This window comes from Pelodiscus sinensis, chromosome 1 (assembly GCF_052426305.1).
Source record: "Pelodiscus sinensis isolate ZL-2025 chromosome 1, ASM5242630v1, whole genome shotgun sequence".
In the NCBI taxonomy this organism is placed as follows: domain Eukaryota; kingdom Metazoa; phylum Chordata; order Testudines; family Trionychidae; genus Pelodiscus; species Pelodiscus sinensis.
The window spans coordinates 120,881,344-120,899,465 of record NC_143052.1 but is presented as its reverse complement, the minus strand read 5'-3'; the positions used below and the strand labels follow the sequence as shown (position 1 = coordinate 120,899,465).

Genomic DNA, 18,122 nt, shown 5'->3' with positions numbered 1-18,122 from the left:
TCCCCAGGTGGTGCCAGGCAGCCTCGAGCCATTGCTGGCAGGCTTGCAGCAGCAAGTCCAGAACGTGCACCAGAAGGTGCAGGGCGAGCCGTGGCTCCATGTTGCCACCTGCGGCGGCCCCCCCGAAGGGAAGCACCGACACAGACGGGCACAGAGACCGACGCTTTGCTGTCCCTCGGCGAGGTTGGCAAGCAAGCAGGAAAAGCTGAGAACCGGCTGTCCAGGGGGGTCCCTTTAAGCACGAGCCTCAGATAGCCTCAGACAGCAGCCACACAAAGCAACTGCTGACCTGATGCCCTGCCAGAACCGGTTTCAGCTGCCCTTAAATGCCCCCCTGCGTCCAATCAGTGTGGACGCGCTAGTTCGAACTAGCAAAACGCTAGTTCGAACTAGTTTTTAGTTCTAGATGCGTTAGGTCGAACTAGCTTAGTTCGAATTAACTAATTCGAACTAAGTTAGTTCGAACTAGCACTGTAGTGTAGACATACCCTTAGATAGTAACATGCCCTTGTTTCCATGTTAAACTTGAAACTGTCCCGCATGATAGAAGCCCATTATGAATCAAAGTCCTAAAATAAACAAAATCCAAGATATAAAGGCTCTGATAGCCACTATCAAAGAAATATAGCTATATCATAAATTATATATGTTTATCATATCACATGAGTACCTGAGACAAACCTATAGTATTTAGTTGATAATTATTAATATTTTTCATGGATTAATTAATTTTGTATCAAGCAGGTTATGTGATAATTATCCTTATGTTTATGGGAAAGGTAGACATTGTGTGGGTTGTTAACAAGCAAGGAAGCAGACCGCAATTACAGAAGCACAACATGGCTATCTGTACAAGATTTTGATCACAGACCTTCACTTCAAAGAACCAAGGTAATCATACAAGATAAAAACTTTACGCCTGGCCAGTTTAGCGCTTGAAAAATGTGAAAACAAAGCATCTGTGGGAACCTTTTGGCAGCCTGGAATCTAATGCAGGTTTGAGGAGTTGAAAAAGAGATTGATCTTGTTTTCTAGTCCTTTGGGAGGCAGGGTGTTCTAATGGATAGGGCACTGGTCTGCAAGTCAGGCAGCTTCAGTGCTATTCTTGGCTCTGCCAAAACATGTTTATTCAAGAATTCCTCCTAACCTGTAAGAGCTAGGACCACCAAATTCAATATACAGCTTCCTCTTGTCATAACCTAAAGCAAGGTCAGGGTTTGGTTGGGTCAGGAAAATGGGATCTCCCTGGAATGGGATTGCTTCTCATAACACCATACAGAAAAACAGAATTGCCAGGCAAATGAAAGGGGCTGGCTGAGGGTGCCATCCCCACTCCAGGACCACCCCAGCTCCAAGCCTCCCACCCCCTAAAGTCCACTGTACGCAGTGTGGGGGAGCTACAGCTCCTCCCCATACATTGCTGGCTGTTCCCCTTTGTCAGGCAGCAAGGGGAAAGTGCAGTTTGTTGCATTCCTCGCTCTACCTGGGAAGCGCAGGGGGCAGATGCACCTGGATCTGCCTCAGCTAGGGGACATGCACACCTTCCCCAACTGTCTCCACTGGAATTGCAGCAGCCATGGAGATGCAACTTCTCACCTGGCTCCAAGCTGCTGCAGTAACCTTCTCTTCCTGGCCCAGCCTGTATTCTGAATCCCTCATCCCCCGCTTCATCCCAGAGCAGTGATTTAAATGAAGAAAAACAAAAATTATTTAAGCTAAAGACCCGGGAAATGGTCCGCAGCCATCAGTGGTGACAACGTTTTGAATTAAATTGTCCGCAGCAAAGAAATCCATGTTGTAAGGCAAAATCTTGAAGTCTTTTTTCATGCAAAAGACAGAACTATATAGCACTTTAAAGACTAACAAGATGGTTTATTAGGTGATGAGCTTTCATGGGCAAGACCCACTTCCTCAGATCAATATGTAGAAGAAAATCGGCACAGCCATATATACCAAAGCGATACATTTGTTTCACCTACACCAGACTAACAGGGCTGCATCTCTATCACTATTCTACATGCTTTGTCATGCAGAGGTCCTTCCAGTCAGGAGCTTGGTTTGAGTAAAACCTGCAGGAGTTAGCCCTAAGGCTGTCATTCAGTCCTGTCTGCCTAGTTAATACAACACATGTGGTGTGAACCATTGTCTAAGACTCTTGCCTAGTCTGAGCAGGAGCAATGACAGCCTGAATAGGGAGGCTCTCCAGTGTCAATTTTAAAAACACATTGAAAAGTCTCTGATTCAACTCCTGATTGTCTTGGTCATTTATTTCAAACATAGTTATTAATAAAAAAAAAGCTAAAAGCCCATTATGGTCCTCCCTGCTAAAATCCCTTCAAATGTTGCTTCTGCATATCTATGATTTAGTGGCTATCATGGGACTTCAAGGATGTTTGGAGGGATGTTGAAGTGCACAGTATTTTAGCACAGCCCCGAGCATTTTTACACATCCTCATCTCCACAGACACCAAGGGGAGACTCTGCCCTGCTGTTCACACATGACAATGACATTTTCACTGCAGGATGAAATAGTTGGGGATTTTAATGATGATTCTCTTCTGTAGCAGTTTGCTTCTAGATGCCCTCAGAACGTTTAAAAACACTAGTTAAAGCAAAAGCAGAATTTTACACCCCAATGGCAGCTGTTATATACCCAACTAACAAACAGGCAATTGGTAGCAAGTGGGTTGTACCCTGAGCAGAAGAGTCCCACTGGTCAACTGTATACTAGCTTGAGCTTTGAAACCCAGGATGCATAGTCCACTTCTGTTTTCCTTTTTGGATAAATAATTTCCACACTGTTATCCATCTATTGCATAACAGATGTTTCGCGGAAGAGTTCAACAAATATCACTTGGCAATACTAAAATGCAGAACATTTAGCAGAGGACATGGCCCTCTACAATGATCAAAGCAGAGATCTAGGAATCAGAATTCATAGGGACTACTGCAAAAACAACGAAGTCCTGTGGCGCCTTATAGGCTAACAGATTTATTGGAGCAGAAGCTTTCATGGGCAAAGACCCACTTCATCAGATGCATGTAGTGGAAATTCCAGAGGCAGGTATAAATATACAGGCATAAGAAAAGAGTACCAATCAAGTGAAAGGCTAGAGATAACGAGGTCAATTCAGTCAGGGAGGATGAGGCCACTTCTAGCAGCTGATGTGGAGGTGTGAACACCGAGAGGAGAATGTGAATGGCTAGCCAACTACAAAAGCACTTTTATTCAGTGGTTTTGTCATTGTAGAAAGGCCTTTTAGGTGTTTTCTGAGGTAATTTATTAATCCAGATGAGTCTTGGTTCTGGTTTATACACGTTGATGTCTTCAACTCTTGAACTGCTTTTACTTTCTCAGGGCTAGGAATTTATTTGTTGTCCATCCCAAAACCTCAATTTGGGATATGTAGAAAACTCACTTTTCCTTGTTTTGCTATGGCTGGATTAACTGAATTCCTCGGGCATGGGACCTGTCAAAAAAAAGCAAATCAGAAAAATGGGGAGTGGGGCACAGAGGGGAGAGCTTTCTTCCTACAGAAGATATCAATGTTTATTGTAGTTGAAAAACAGATGACCTGAAAAGTTAAAATGCTTTTTGTGGCCAAAAACTGATGAAAATTAACAATTCGGCCAAAAAGTTGGGACAGGCAGGAGGAATATTTTTTTCTCTCAAAAGTTTTCAGTTATTCAATATCAGGGGGGCCAACAGACTTTCCAGGCACCTGGACAATGTGGAAGGAGCCTGTCTCAGTGCTCCCAGAAGGGGTGGGGCCTTGTACGGAAGGGGCAGAAGCCCTCATCATTGTCAAGAGTATCATCACCTGCCAGCCAGCCCTTAGTGCCGCCCAGAGCATACTACCGGGCCCTTTAAATCTCTTGTGATTTAAAGGGTCTGGGGCTCTAGCTGCCATTGCTGCCCTTTTGAACCACCGCACCCCAGGGCTGTTGCCCCCTTTTGTCTTCCTACCACCTGTCAGCAGGCCTGTGCAACATAAAAATCAATGTCTTGTAGGAAAACAGAGCTTTTCCATGATAAATCACACTTAGTTGAAGACAGCCTAAAAAGTATCAATGGAAAATGTTCAATCAACTCTAATTGCTAATTTTATTTGTCAGTAAAATGCCATCTGCATCTAAATCACTTCCTTGGACTATCCTAAAAAACTCATCCCCCTTTGCAATGTTAAATATCATGTATAGCGATAAGGTTCTGTTATAGCACAGCCTTCTGCAGTCTGAGGCAAACCTTCCAATGAAGTATTGAAAGAACTTTGGACAAATTCAAGGGAGTCAGTAGAACATGCACAAGCTTATACACAGGGGCTGTGTCTAGACTGGCAAGTTTTTCCACAAAAGCAGCTGCTTTTGCGGAAAAACTTGCCAGCTGTCTACACTGGCTGCTTGAATTTCCGCAAGAACACTGACGATCTCATGTAAGAAATCAGTGCGTCTTGCGGAAATACTATGCTCTCCCATTTGGGCAAAAGTCCTTTTGCGCAAAAGGGCCGGTGTAGACATCTCAGATTTGTTTTGCGCAAAAAAGCCCAGATCACGAGAATGGTGATCGGGTCTTTTTTGCACAAAAGCACATCTCGATTGGCACGGATGCTTTTCCGTAAAAAGTGTTTTTGCGGAAAAGCGTCCGTACCAATCTAGGTGCTCTTTTCCGCAAATGCTTTTAATGGAAAACTTTTTCGTTAAAAGCATTTGCGGAAAATCATGCCAGTCTAGACGTAGCCAGGCTGAATTTGGCTCTACAACTTAATTTGGTGCATAAATATAACTTAACTGAGCCTGTACCAGTAATTTTATGGATATCACTCCAAGAAATTTTGGAAAAACAAAACAAAACCCAGAACAACCAACACCACAGCATTTTTTTTCTAGTCATAAATATGTAACTTGTCCGTAGATATATTTTGACTCTTGCATTACATACAGAAAACAGAGCTTGAGGCTAATAGCTGAGGATCTGAACCCACTGGGTTTTATCTGAATGAAGGAACTATACTTAAACTGGAGTTAGATTCATCTAAGGGACTGTGTGTAGATCCGTTGCCTAGTGGCCACAGCTGGGCTGGTGTTCGTAAGTCAAGGATGGCCTCAATAGCAAGTTGGCATTGGAATAATGACTACAGCCAGGATCGGTAGATAAGGGTCAGCGTACGGTTAGGATCAGAGAGTGGAGAACAGACACAACTACTGGGCAGGAGTCAGGATGGGGACAGAGACAAGAGATTAGAAAGCAAGATGAGGTCTGGAGTCCTAGGAGACCAGAAATCTTTGTGGTTTCCTAGACAACTTGCTTGGCTACTCTCAAGGCTACATTGTGAGAACTTGACCAATGAGAAGGCCATAGAATGCTGTCACTCTAGATGCTTTGGGCAGTACTTCTTGTGGAGCATGATCTCCACAGTGCTCCTTGAATGTACCTGTGCTACCCTGTGGGCTCTCCCAGGCTCTGCAGCCCTGGGTTTTAGTCTACTACATACTCAGTGATTCAGTCTAAACCACTACCTAACATGGGTCCCCAGTTCTGCAAAAAGTAGTCTCATTAATCATTGCTTGATTTTCTACATTGGAAGTAGAAAGCCTAGTCTACACTAGAGTTGTTTCCTCCTCCTCTTCTATCAAAAAAATCCCACCATTGCTAACAGCAGAGAGAAAAGGAAAACATGAATTAGGAAAATATTTAAAACTATTCAGTGAGAAGAAACCAGTAATTTAGGAATGCCCTGACTACCTGCTGTTCTTAACAACCGAAATAAGTAAGCACTTTTCACATGCTTATTATAAAACAACGCAGGGATCCCAAAGACTGTGGTTCACTTGTATCTCTCTCTCTCTCTCTCTCTGCATATTGAAGAAGTGGCAAACTGCAAAAATAGTTATCCCTTTTTTTTCCCCGAGAAGCAACTTTTCTCAAACACTTATGTTTATACTTTTACTTTTTTGTAAAACAACTACTCTTTCCCAAACCCAAATAACCACTAAAAATGGTAAGATCTATGTATAATCTAGGCACTTCAGGGCAGACTCATTGAGCAAACCCTTATTCCATTAAAGTCCATGAAAAAGCTCTCGGTGATTTCAACAGGATCCCACCAATAGGTGCTCCAGGGCTCCTTTGTATTAACCAGGCTGGCACAATAGCAAGTAGGACAAGCATATTCTCTCCACCCCTTCCCCTGCCCAGAATAACTTCAGCACAAAGGGCCTGTTTGGCAGGTGCAGTGCTAGCTCTTCATGCCTCTTCAGAGCAGCCTTCTCTTCCTCCAGTACATGCGGAGGGGGCAGGCCAGAGTGAGGAAAGGGCAGGACAGTGTTCCATGTGGCCATTGTAACGGGCACAAATGAGGGCTTTGCTAGCCATTGCCAGCCTCCTGCCTCCCTTGTTCAGAGGTTGCAGAGGACTGAATCTAGTTCTTCCTCCTCCTGTGGGCCACCCACCCCCACAGCCTCCCCAATGGATGTGCTCGCCATTTGTTTCATAACCACTTTGATTTGGTCTGATACCTTGTGAAAGAAGAGCAGTGATGGGTTTTTCTCTTTATCTGTGGCTACTTTAGGTATGAGGAGGAATTTTCCCAGCGAGTGGAATTGCAGGACCAGGTGCTGCAACTCAAAGACCAGCTGGAACAGCAAAAAGAAACTTGTTCACTGGTGAGGCTAAGAACCCTGCTCCTAAACTGTGCTTCGGCATCCTCTTCAGCATCGCTGAATCATGCTGCTAAAGCCCCCGCCAAATTGACCTTCCTCTTGCAATGGGTTAACACAGGCTACTATTTAATAGCACGCACTTGACTAGCTGGCATTTGGGAATGTTGATAAGGCCAGGCCCCTGTAACTCCAGAGTTCACCATTGCTCAAAAGCTTGTTTGCACATAGAGCCTACTTCAGGATTGTTCCTCCAACCTTGCTATGTGGTCAGCTGGCTCTGCATTACTGAAAGCCCCAGCAAGTAGTGTTCTGTGTTCTCGATGGCATTTTCTTCCTCGTCTGTCACAGCAGCCTCAGTATGTTGGTATCAATACCATTTCTATTTGTGGGGTTTTTTTTTCATTTGCTTGCTTTGGTCAAGAAGGATGGTCTTCGGTTAGAGTTAGAAAACCAGGATTGTATGCCTAGCTCTATCTCAGTTTTCCTGGCCCTGATTTCTTCACTACCTCACACTGTGAGTGGTCATTTCTGTGGGAGCAAAGTTGGGCATAAAATGCTGCTATTGATTTAAGTGACCGGAGACTTTTACCACGATAGTACTTTGCTCTTCTTTTGCTGCCATGTAGATAACTACAGCAGGTGAAAGGAGAATCAAGCCCTCTGACCCAAAGCAGGCAAGTCGCTTCCTGCCTTCCTGAAATAAGTTGCTGAGTAAGAAGAGGGTTGCAATCCCCATTCTAACGCATTGACTTTCCTCCCTGTATTCCAGCCCACTGTTTTAATCAGCCACTTGTGAACCATTCCACTTCTTTGTCTGTGGCCAGTGTGTGGTGTAGGGCAGTGGTGCTGACTCACTAGTGCAAAAGAAAACAACACTGGAACCTGTGCTGACTGAGCTTGAAGCAGGTGCCAACCTTGACTAGTTCACCTGCTGCAAACCCCTACCCTGAATATGCTGAAGAGTTCACTAGAGGGATTGCTGGTTGCCAGGGTAGGAACTGGGCCTACTCCTTGGTACTGTGATGCAGCCTTTGGTTGTCTGTATAATTGTGTTACAACACAGACAAAGTCAGTGCATTACAATGGAGACTTCAGTAACCACTTCATAAGGATGTTGGAAGGTTTAATTCAAAGCGATTTAAAATGTTGGGAGTCAAGTGATTAGTACAAGGTTTAACTGGCTTGCTCTGCGTGTTATGGGATGGAACCATGCACCATTCCTCCTTTATTTGCTGTGTGGTCAGTGGGAATGTTTGCCTTTCCCCTTTTGTTGCGATGCAGTTAAATAAAGCAGCAATTTCCCAGTGGGTAGCCTGTAGTGAATAGACATTTGTGTTTCACTGAGCAGCCTTTTTACAAAAGGGCGGGATGGCCTGATAGAGGCGTAATGTAATATTATTATCTTATGCTGTGGTGTTTTGAGACTAGACTATTTTTAAACCTTGGACTGCCTTGTTATATACTAATTTACTTGTAGGTAAGGGTCTGCCAGCACTTATGATATTAAACTGTGTTTTGGGGTTAAATCTCTTTCCACCTTGAAAGTATGTTGGAACAGAGGTAAGCAGCCTTAAAGTTTAAGGTTAGAAGGGTTTGCCAGATTATCCAGTTTGATCTCCTGTGTATCCCAGGCCACTAAATCCCACCTCGTATTAAGATCAATAGCCTGGATTAGCCTAAAGTATTGCAGCTCTCAGTATTGTATACCACAAGCAGGGAACAGAAGGGACCAAAAATGCACAAAACTGTGTACGAGTTGGGAGTGCTCCTGTGCTCAGACCAAAGGAGCAGCAGTGAGATGTCCTTTTTGTAACTCAGCAACCACCTTGCTGAGCTAGGCAACTGAGAGAGCTGTCTGACTGGAATCTCTCTGAGTGTGGAGAAGAGGAAGAAAGCAGAGCCCAGTGGCTAAGGTGCCAGCCTAAAACTCTGGAGACTTGAATTCATTTCCTTATTCCACCACAACTGCCTGTGTGACCTTAGAGAATGGGAGTGATAAAGGAAAGTTTTAAAGGTACCTAGAAATTCCCTGGAACAATGGCCTCTACCAAAACTGGGTTAGGATCCCAGGTTCTTTTGCAATGCTTGGGGAGGAGGGAAAAGGTGCTTCAGGGTACATCTACGCTGCAAGCCCCCTACCAATGCTGAAATCTCATAAATCAGTGTAAGTCTGAGTCAGTTGGTCCAATCTCACAGCCTGAGAGTCTGCCTGAGCTCAAATATCTACCCTATCAGGTTCTTTAGTTCTGATAGACTCCAGGCTAACCTGAGAGCATTACCAGCCTTACTTATAACCTTTAACCCATAGTCTAGAACAGAGGTTCTCAAACTGGGAGGCATGCCCTCCTGGGAGGCATGGAATGTATTCTGGAGGTGTGTGACAAGCTTTTCAGGGAGGGGGGAACATACTGGACCTATTCAGAGCTGGGCTCCTGACCAACAACTGCCTCTCTCTGCTCTGTCTGGGTGACCAGAAACTGGTAGCTGCTGACCGGTGTCCAGAGTGGGGCATAAATTGGGTTGCCATACATCTATGTTTTCCCAGACACTTCTGCTTTTTTGATCTTCTGACCTCTGTCCAGCTGGATTTTTCAAATAACAGGTCCATGCCTTGGATTTTTGAAGAGCAGTTACTGCAGCTCAGAAAGAGCCCTGATTGGTTAAGTCCCCTGTATCCTCAGCTGCTGGATCTCCTCTCCTAGGCCTTGCCCCACAGCATTGGGGAGCCAACCCAGCAGGGAGGCACTGTCTGGTGCTGCATCCTGAGCTTATGCCTGTCACCATGATAGGAAGTGACACTGCCCTCTCACTTCACTGAGTACTCCCATTACCGATACCCGTATCCCTCCAGATACCCACACACTTCTCTAGAGTCCCCTCCAACTTCTCCTCCTCCCTTTACTTCCTTCTCTGTTCTCTTTTTGGGAACCTGAAATACGCTAACTCTGGGCATAATGTGCTACAGATGCAAGGAAAGGAGCAGGATCAAATAAGTTTGAGCGCTGCTGGGTTAGTGCGTGCACCTTGCATGTTGGAAAGCTTGGATGAATTCCTTCCTCTGCCTCCTGAAATGAAGGGGGTTGAAAGGGTGGGGCTCCCTACCTGTCAGGTGAAGGAACAGCTGCTCCTGTACAATGACACGTTCCGTGTTCTTACCGTGAGTCTGGCCAGGATAGGCACGTTGCTGCACTGAGCTTGCCACCAAGATTTAGTCAATAGATGCATAAGTTAATGTGGATGATACATGCAACCAAAAAGAAGGAACAAACGCAACAGCTTGTTCTTTCCTTGCAAACCGGCCAGAAACAGGACTTATCGCCAAGATTGTGTTGCTCTACTGCACTCGGTTCTAAATACTCTCTTGTGTACGTTCAAGCAAAGGCTCCACTAATTTACACACGTCCTGTATTTTCTCTTCCCCTACATTATTTATACAAGATTCTTCAATTTGTATGTAATGTAGCTCTTCTACAATTGCATTGACTCACTCTATATAGCATGTGTTAGTGACAGGGGACTATTCGTTTTAGCATCACTGTAGCGTGAAGGAGGGGCTCTGATTTCTGAAGGGTAGAGATTTAAATGGGGGCTTAATGCCCCACTTTAATGAATGAGTAGATAAAACATCATTGCTCTCCTTCATATACAATGGGCTTCATTTGTGAGGTGCATTGTGGGTAAAATGGATTCAGAAAAGCCTCCTCTCAAAGCCTTGGGTATCTGAGCAGGAATTGGCCACAATGCAGCTCTTGTGCTTCTTTGCACATAAAGGTGATGGCCTGGTGTAGCATGGTTTGAGCGTTATGTCTTTCCACAGGGCGCATGGACATTTGGATGCATTGGCTGAGCCCTGCTTCCCCTGTACTGCCTAATATAATTCATGCAAAACCACTCCTCCCCCAAAGAGTGAGGATGAACATCCTCCATAGTGTTCTCTGAGTCATTTTGTCAGTAGTACCATGGGTGTTTCTCCATGAATGGTCAGATTTTGCCTTCTTAAGTTCTACACACATTTCTGAAGGTGCAATTTGGATCCAAGGACGTATTCAGAGTGGGGGGGGGGGGAGGGAGGGAGGGAGGAGGGGAATCATTCGGTGAGCTTTTAAAATGAAAGTGTGGAATTGTCCAGTTGTCTGTTAGCCACAATAACTTTTCAGCTGTGGGGACCATTTTGGGGATCTGCTTTCCTTCAGGCATCCAAAACATAGTTCATTTAGACAAGTCAGGGGACGTATTTGAGGAACAAGCATCAGACACGTGCCCAGTGGTAGACGGTTATGAGAGAATATTATTGTCCTAAGGATTGAGCAGTGGCTGGCAGTGGGGATTTGATGCACTGGCCTTGGGCATTATTGCCCAATGGAGGGAAATTTAGAATGGAAGGAGCAACAGGTATCCCCTTAGCAGCCTTTCTATATGCAGTGTGGTACCACCCCTTAAAGAATGCAAAGGAACAAAAGAGCAACTCTCTTCTGCCTAGCTGGTTGGGTGCCAGAGGAGCCTTTGGCACCTGCTGCAGGTTGACAAAATCTTGGCCGCTGTGCAACTGACTGAACCATGTGGGTTTTTTTGGTTTGTTTGATTTCTCTGCCTTCTGATTTGTTAGTTTTCTTGGCTGTCCCTCTGTGTATATAAACATTTCCTTCCCTAGTTCCCCTGCCTTTGTTTCCCCTAGTGTGTTGACGCTGTGACTATGATGGTTTTTCTTGAGCAACGTCAATTGCGTGGCTTATTTTGAGTTGGTGCTGTCTACACACTTACTTTGCAGTAGAGCACTCTTCCTCTGACTTCCTTACTGCTCGTACAATGAGGGTTCCAGGAGTCAGAGTAAGAAGTCCTCCAGCTTGACAGTATTTTGACATTATGTTGAAATAACTGCAGGCTGTGTAGACACAGACTAAGTTATTCTGTAATAATGCTAGTTCTTTCAAAATAATGTTGCTGTGTAGACAAGTGATCTGGGGCTGCAGCAGTCAGGGGGCCCAGCCTGCTTTGGGGGTGTTGGCCAGGAGATGCTTAGGTAAGCACCTCCCAGCCACAGCCTGCCTCTTGCACTCTTGCCCCTCCTGCACCCCAGCTCCCTCCTGCAGGTCACCATCCAAACCCTCTGCATCCCCTTGCCCCAGGCCACAACTTCCTCCCACCCTCTTATACCTCTTCCCCCTAGTCCAGAATCCCCTCCTGCACCCAAACACTCTCCCAGACCCTGCACCCCAATCCCCTGACCCAGGTCACAGCCCCCTCCTTCACCCAAACTCCTTCTCAGACCTCACACTGTCTTCTGCACCCCAGTCCCTTACCCCGTGTGTCCTTCTGCACCCAGCTTCCATTCTAGACACCACATCCACAGAAAAGTGTGGCCTTTGATAACTGTCCAAAATCTTGGTGTGGCCCCTACCCAAAAGTATTGCCCATCCCTGATTTAAGAGGAAAATCTTTGTTGATTTTGCTAAACTACTCTGCTGAGTCTGATTATTTCTGGATGAATAAGAGATGGCCCTGAACCAAAACTCTGAATCCAAACACCCCATACTTAGTGCGTGTGTGTGTGGGGGGAGTGGATAGGAGCCAGATCTGAATCCAAATTTCCCAGCTGCACTCTCTCTACAACAGGACAGCCCAAAACCTTACATCTGAACTTTTGTGCGGAGGTTTTTGGATGCAGATTCAAACTATAAAGTTCAGGTCCATCTGAAGTATTAGTCCTGTCCTGTCTAGATTTGTTATTTTGTCCTCCTATCCCTTGCTCCTTCTTTTTTCCTCCTAAAGCAACTCTTGATGAAATAAACATGTTGTCAAAAACAGAACTGTTTGATCTAATCATCCAGCAACACATCTGCAAAGCTAGAACACTGTGAATCTCATCAGTCATGGACTTTCAACCAATATTTGCCCTCTTTTTGACCCTGACCTCCAAACCACCCTTTTTCATGCAAGTGGGATTAGCTGCTGATACTGTGCATGCAGAGTACTTAAGCTCTTCGAGACTCTGCTAGTACTTATTATCGCTCTGGAGTGCAATTCCATTTGAAGCATAAGTTATTACCTAAAATTCAGTTTTATCCCTTGGAAGTTGATAGAGCAACCATACTATATGTAATATTCATGTCAGATGTGTCTGATATGTACTGGAAGAAAGAAAAAAACCTTTTTCAGTGGAATAGAATCTGAACGCTGCTGCATTTTGGGCTAATAAGTGTTACTTAGGAAGTGTTTTCAAATAAAGCAGAAATAACAGAAGCTTGATATTAAAGGATTTTACTTAGAGAATTACCACTTTGTCAATGCACAAACAAAAATGCTCTTGTAAAACTGACACCCACAAGTTATTTAAGAACTCCTGATTCATTCTGCTTTTTTGGTGGCTTAGCACCAAAGAGGAAGTCTGGGTGCTGTTTTTTTTCTCACTTATTAACAGAATGGACTGTGGAAATAAGACTCTGAGCTGTGCTGTAATTTGCAGCACTACAAACAGTGCAGGTTTAGCTGGTGGTGTGATATGTGATTTTATCCCTCCATTATTTTCCCAAAGCATCAAGTTAATATGACTAATGCAGACTGGCATATGCGTTGTGGCAGCCATTATTTGTTCTGAAAAGAGATTCAATACTATCACTCTAGGGCAGGAAGCGGAAGATGTGGCTATAATAAGAAATAAGCATTTTAATGAGATTTTGTGATCATGCTTTTCATTAGTAGTGGTTGAAATATATCATTGACTTTTACAGCTACTTAAAAGGTAAGAGGTCTGTTCAAAAAAGATAGTCACTCTTATATATGTAGTTCCTTTTTGGGAAGTGCTACATAGGTCGTGGTTATAAAGTTTAGTTTTTCTTCTCTTTGAAATTGGCACAAGTGAAACAGAAAAGTCCAAGGAAACATGCATTTTTCTGCGCTCTTTCAACAATTCATCATGGAATTTACCAGGAAAAGTAAAGTATCAGAGGGGGAGCCGTGTTAGTCTAGATCTGCAAAAGCAACAAGGAGTCCTATAGCACCTTATAGACTAACAGATGTATTGGAGCATAAGCTTTTGTGCACAAAGACTCACTTGGTCAGATGCATGTAGTGGAAATTTCCAGAGGCAGGTATAAATATGCAGGCCAGAATCAGGCTAGAGATAACGAGGTGGATCCAATCAGGGAGGATGAGGCCCTCTTCTAGCAGCTGATCTGGAGGTGTGAATTCCAAGAGAGGAGAAGCTGCTTTTGTAGTTAGCTAGCCATTCACAGTCTGGCTACGTCTACATTGGCCCCTTTTCCGAAAGGGGCATGTTAATTTCAGAGATCTTAATAGGGAAATCCGCGGGGGATTTAAATATCCCCCGCGGCATTTAAATAAAAATGTCCACCACTTTTTACACTGGCCCCGATCCTCCGGAAAAAGCGCCCTTTTCCGGAGGATCTTATTCCTACTTATTTCCCCTACAATATGTACCAGTTCCGACTTACATACAAATTCAACTTAAGAACAAACCTGCAGTCCCTATCTTGTACGTAACCCGGGGACTTCCTGTCTCTGATTTGTGTCCATTTATTCTTTTATGTAGGGACTGTCCAGTTTGGCTGATGTATATAGCGGCGGGGCATTGTTGGCACATGATGGCGTATATTACATTGGTAGATGTGCAGGTGAATGAATAAGTGATGATGTGGCTGATCTGGTTAGGTCCTGTGATGGTGTTGCTGGTATAGATATGTGGGCAGAGTTGGCACCGAGGTTTGTTGCATGGATTGGTTCCTGAGTTAGTTACTCTGGTGCGGTGTAGAGTTGCTGGTGAGAATATGCTTCAGGTTGGTGGGTTGTCCATGGGCGAGGACTGGCCTGCCTCCCAAGGTCTGTGAAAGTGAGGGATCATTGTCCAGGAAAAGTAAGTTAGCTATAACTCACTCCTGTAAAAGTACTTGGCAATTAATTAGCAATATTATCAAAACCCATTTACTGGCTTGTTTTCAGTATCTTGTGTATTTTAAGGACATAAATGATTTCTTTTGCACTGAAATGCTCTGATTTTTTTAGGTCTAACTTTTCTGACCTGTACCCTGAGAGAATCTAATTCATTCATTGTTCTAAAACAATTATAGGGAGCCAAAGAGATGAGACAAAGGCTTGTATGGTCAGAAGTTCTCCTACACCAACGAGAAGGAAAACTCCATGAACTGAGCAAGGGAGGCCGAGATTCAACAGCAAAAGTTCAGAAAATTTGTGAGGTCAACGAAGTGGAGGTGAAACAAATCCAAGAGGAAACTGCAACATCCCACCATCAAAATGTAAGCCTATAATATAGAATAGGTTTTCCCTCTTACATTTGTCTATTTTGCAAGAGTTATACACTGTATTTGCAAAGTTCACAAGGGGGCCTTTCTTCCTCTTGGCTACTAGCTACAGTAACAGCTTATTAAAACTTATTAGACTTTTCCCTAACTGAAGAAAGTTTATTAACATGGCCTTAAAAAAAGAGAGATGGGACAAAGCTATTGAGCATTCTGCTTAAATATCATAATATAATGCCAGAGGATATAAATTTGGGCCAGGATGAATTTTTTAGAGGAGAAATCTTGGCCCCATTGAAGCCAATAGCAACATTCCGTTCAACTTCAGTGAGGCTGGGAAGATTTCCCCTTGAATATACATGATGGAAGTGTGGCAAGGACTCTTTAGCCAGTGGGGAGATTGACAATGGGCAGATAAGTGTGTGACTAGGTGCCTGGCTCCTGTTTGTGCTTTTGAATAGCTCCTTCAAAATTTGTGTAGGCTTCATTCAAAAGGTCTGTTTTTGAAAAACACTCGTTTTGACTTTTTTCTGAAACAAAGAAAATGTCCTTTGTACCTTACATTGTAGATTTGAGGCCAGAATCTTAATGCCAGCCATTTGGCACGTGGCACAGCTCTTTAATAGCTAACATTTTATTTCAGTCTCAGAGGGGTAGCCGTGTTCGTCTGTATCTGCAAAAGTGAGGGCTCCTCATTTTATTTCAGAACACTCTGGAGAAGCCTGATGGCTGCTCTGTATGGCATCTTTGGCAAACAGCACCAACAGGCCATTTTAGTGGACAAGGATTGCTAGTATAAGGAAATTCTAGCCAGACCCCCCATTTTTTTTGGTCTTGCCACTATGACAAGGGCTTTGAATGTGGGTAGCGGAGAGCCAGGGTGTGGGCATATCATGAATTTATAGAGTGACACTATATTTTCAGTTTTATTATTTATCCCTCTTCTAACAGTTTCTAATATTGTTAGTTGACTGCTGTTGCACACTCAGTAGGTGTTTTCAAAGAACTATGCATGATGACGCTAAGCTCTTCCATGAGTGGCAACAGTTAATATAGACCCCTTCACTTTGTGTGTATTAATGTGTGTGACTTTGCAGTTACACGTTGTACCTCCCTAAACTGGGACTCTCTGGTCTGGCAACATCTGTGGTCCAGCAGGACCAAGGATATTCCTGGACCACAGAGCCCAGGAACAGGGAAGTCTGGCAGTAGGGCAGGAGTGTAGTTTGGAGAGTGGTAACTCAACTGGGAGTCCTGTTTCAGGAGTGGGGGGGGGGGAGGGACAGGCAGCGTAGCAAGAAGATTTGGCCCCAGTGGTCAGCTCCAGCCCAGTCACAGAGCTCTGGCCCCACTGGCAGGGGAGCTCTGCGTCCAGAGCCAGACCGCTGCAGAGCCCCCTGGCTGCTGCTGGAGGTCTGCAGCTACCTGGCTTCATGGCTGGGGCTGGACCTCCACAGCCAGCACCAGGACCAGAGGGCAGGGGCTGGAGTTCCCTGGCAGCTGCTAGGGCCAGGATGAGGCTGGAGCTCCACAGCTGGGGAGTTGTAGCCAGACAGAAACCCTCCCCCCCCCACCTCCTCTCCTCCCTCTGACATTCTTAGGGGAGAGAATCTTTGAGAGCTAAACTCTGTCTTCAAAGGCTCCAGAGCCTCCAGAGGTGCTGGAATAACAATGGCCCTGGATGCTAGACAGAAACCAGATAACAGTGGCAATTTGGCCAGCAGGCGATCGGGGCCTTTAGCTGCCCTTGGCTGGTACCAGTATTGATACGTCTGCACACCGTCCCGGAAGAGGAATCTGCTGCCCCATCACACAGAATGTCTGGCCCTAATGATTTAGTTACCTCCACCTCACAGGCGCAAATTAAGCTTTGGACCTCCTGTGGGAACGGGCATCACAAAGACGTTCCAACTTAATTGGCATTTTAATGATTCCACAACCTCCCTGGGCAATTTATTCCAGTGTTTGACTACACTGACAGTTGGGAACTTTTTCCTAATGTCCAACCTAAACCTCCCTTGCTGCAGTTTAAGCCCATTGCTTCTTGTTCTATCCTCAGAGGCCAAGATGAACAAGTTTTCTCCCTCCTCCTTATGACACCCTTTTAGATACCTGAAAAATGCGATCATGTCCCCGTTCAATCTTCTCTTTTCTAAACTAAAGAAACCTAATTCTTTCAGCTTTCCTTCATAGGTCATGTTCTCTAGACCTTTAATCATTCTTGTTGCTCTTCTCTGGACCCTCTCCAATTTCTCCACATCTTTCTTGAAATGCGGTGCCCAGAACTGGACACAATACTCCAACTGATGCCTAACCAGCGCAGAGTAGAGCGGAAGAATGACTTCTCATGTCTTGCTCACAACACACCTGCTAATGCATCCCAGAATCATGTTTGCTTTTTTTGCAACAGAATCACACTGCTGACTCATATTCAGCTTGTGGTCCACTATAACCCCTAGATCCCTTTCTGTGGTACTCCTTCCTAGACAGTCGCTTCCCATTCTGTATGTGTGAAACTGATTGTTCCTTCCTAAGTGGAGCACTTTGCATTTGTCTTTATTAAACTTCATCCTGTTTACCTCAGACTGTTTCTCCAATTTGTTCCGATCATTTTGAATTATGACCCTATCCTCCAGAGCAGTCAGTCGCATCCCCCTCCCAGCTTGGTATCATCTGCAAACTTAATAAGTGTACTTTCTATGCCAATATCTAAATCATTAATGAAAATATTGAACAGAGCCAGTCCCAAAACAGACTCTTGCGGAACCAAAACAGTCCCCTGCAGAACCCCACTTGTTATACCTTTTTGTTGCTTGGACACCCAGTTTAGCGAGATCCCTTTGTAAGTCTTCACAGTCTGCTTTGAACTTCACTGTCTTGCTGAATTTTGCATAATCTGCAAACTTTGCTACTTCACTGTTTACCCCTCTTTCTAAATTGTTGATGAGTATGTTGAACAGCACTGGTCCCAACAGAGCTCCTTGGAGGACTCCACTCTTTACTTCTATCCCTGTGAAAACTGTTTATTCCTACCCTTTTGTTTCCTGTCTTTTACATAATTACTGATTTTTGAGGACCTTCCCTCTTATACCATGACTGCTTTCTGAAGGTCCAAGTAGACTAAATCTGCTCGTCCACATGCTTGTTGACACTCTCAAAGAATTCTGTTAGATTGAGGTATGATTTCCC

The 18,122-nt window shown here is 44.5% G+C and overlaps 1 protein-coding gene across 2 annotated transcripts in view; it reads left to right on the top strand.

Annotated features, from left to right (window-relative positions):
• LMNTD1 (lamin tail domain containing 1) overlaps positions 1 to 18,122 on the top strand; it is a 267,606-nt gene that overhangs the window by 27,981 nt on the left and 221,503 nt on the right. For both annotated transcript variants that reach the window (XM_075898606.2, XM_089769804.1), the window contains exons 2-3: positions 6,570 to 6,663; positions 14,745 to 14,930. In XM_075898606.2, coding sequence (XP_075754721.2) covers positions 14,757 to 14,930 — 174 coding nt within the window. In that variant the 5' untranslated portion in view covers positions 6,570 to 6,663; positions 14,745 to 14,756. The remainder of the gene's footprint in view (positions 1 to 6,569; positions 6,664 to 14,744; positions 14,931 to 18,122) is intronic.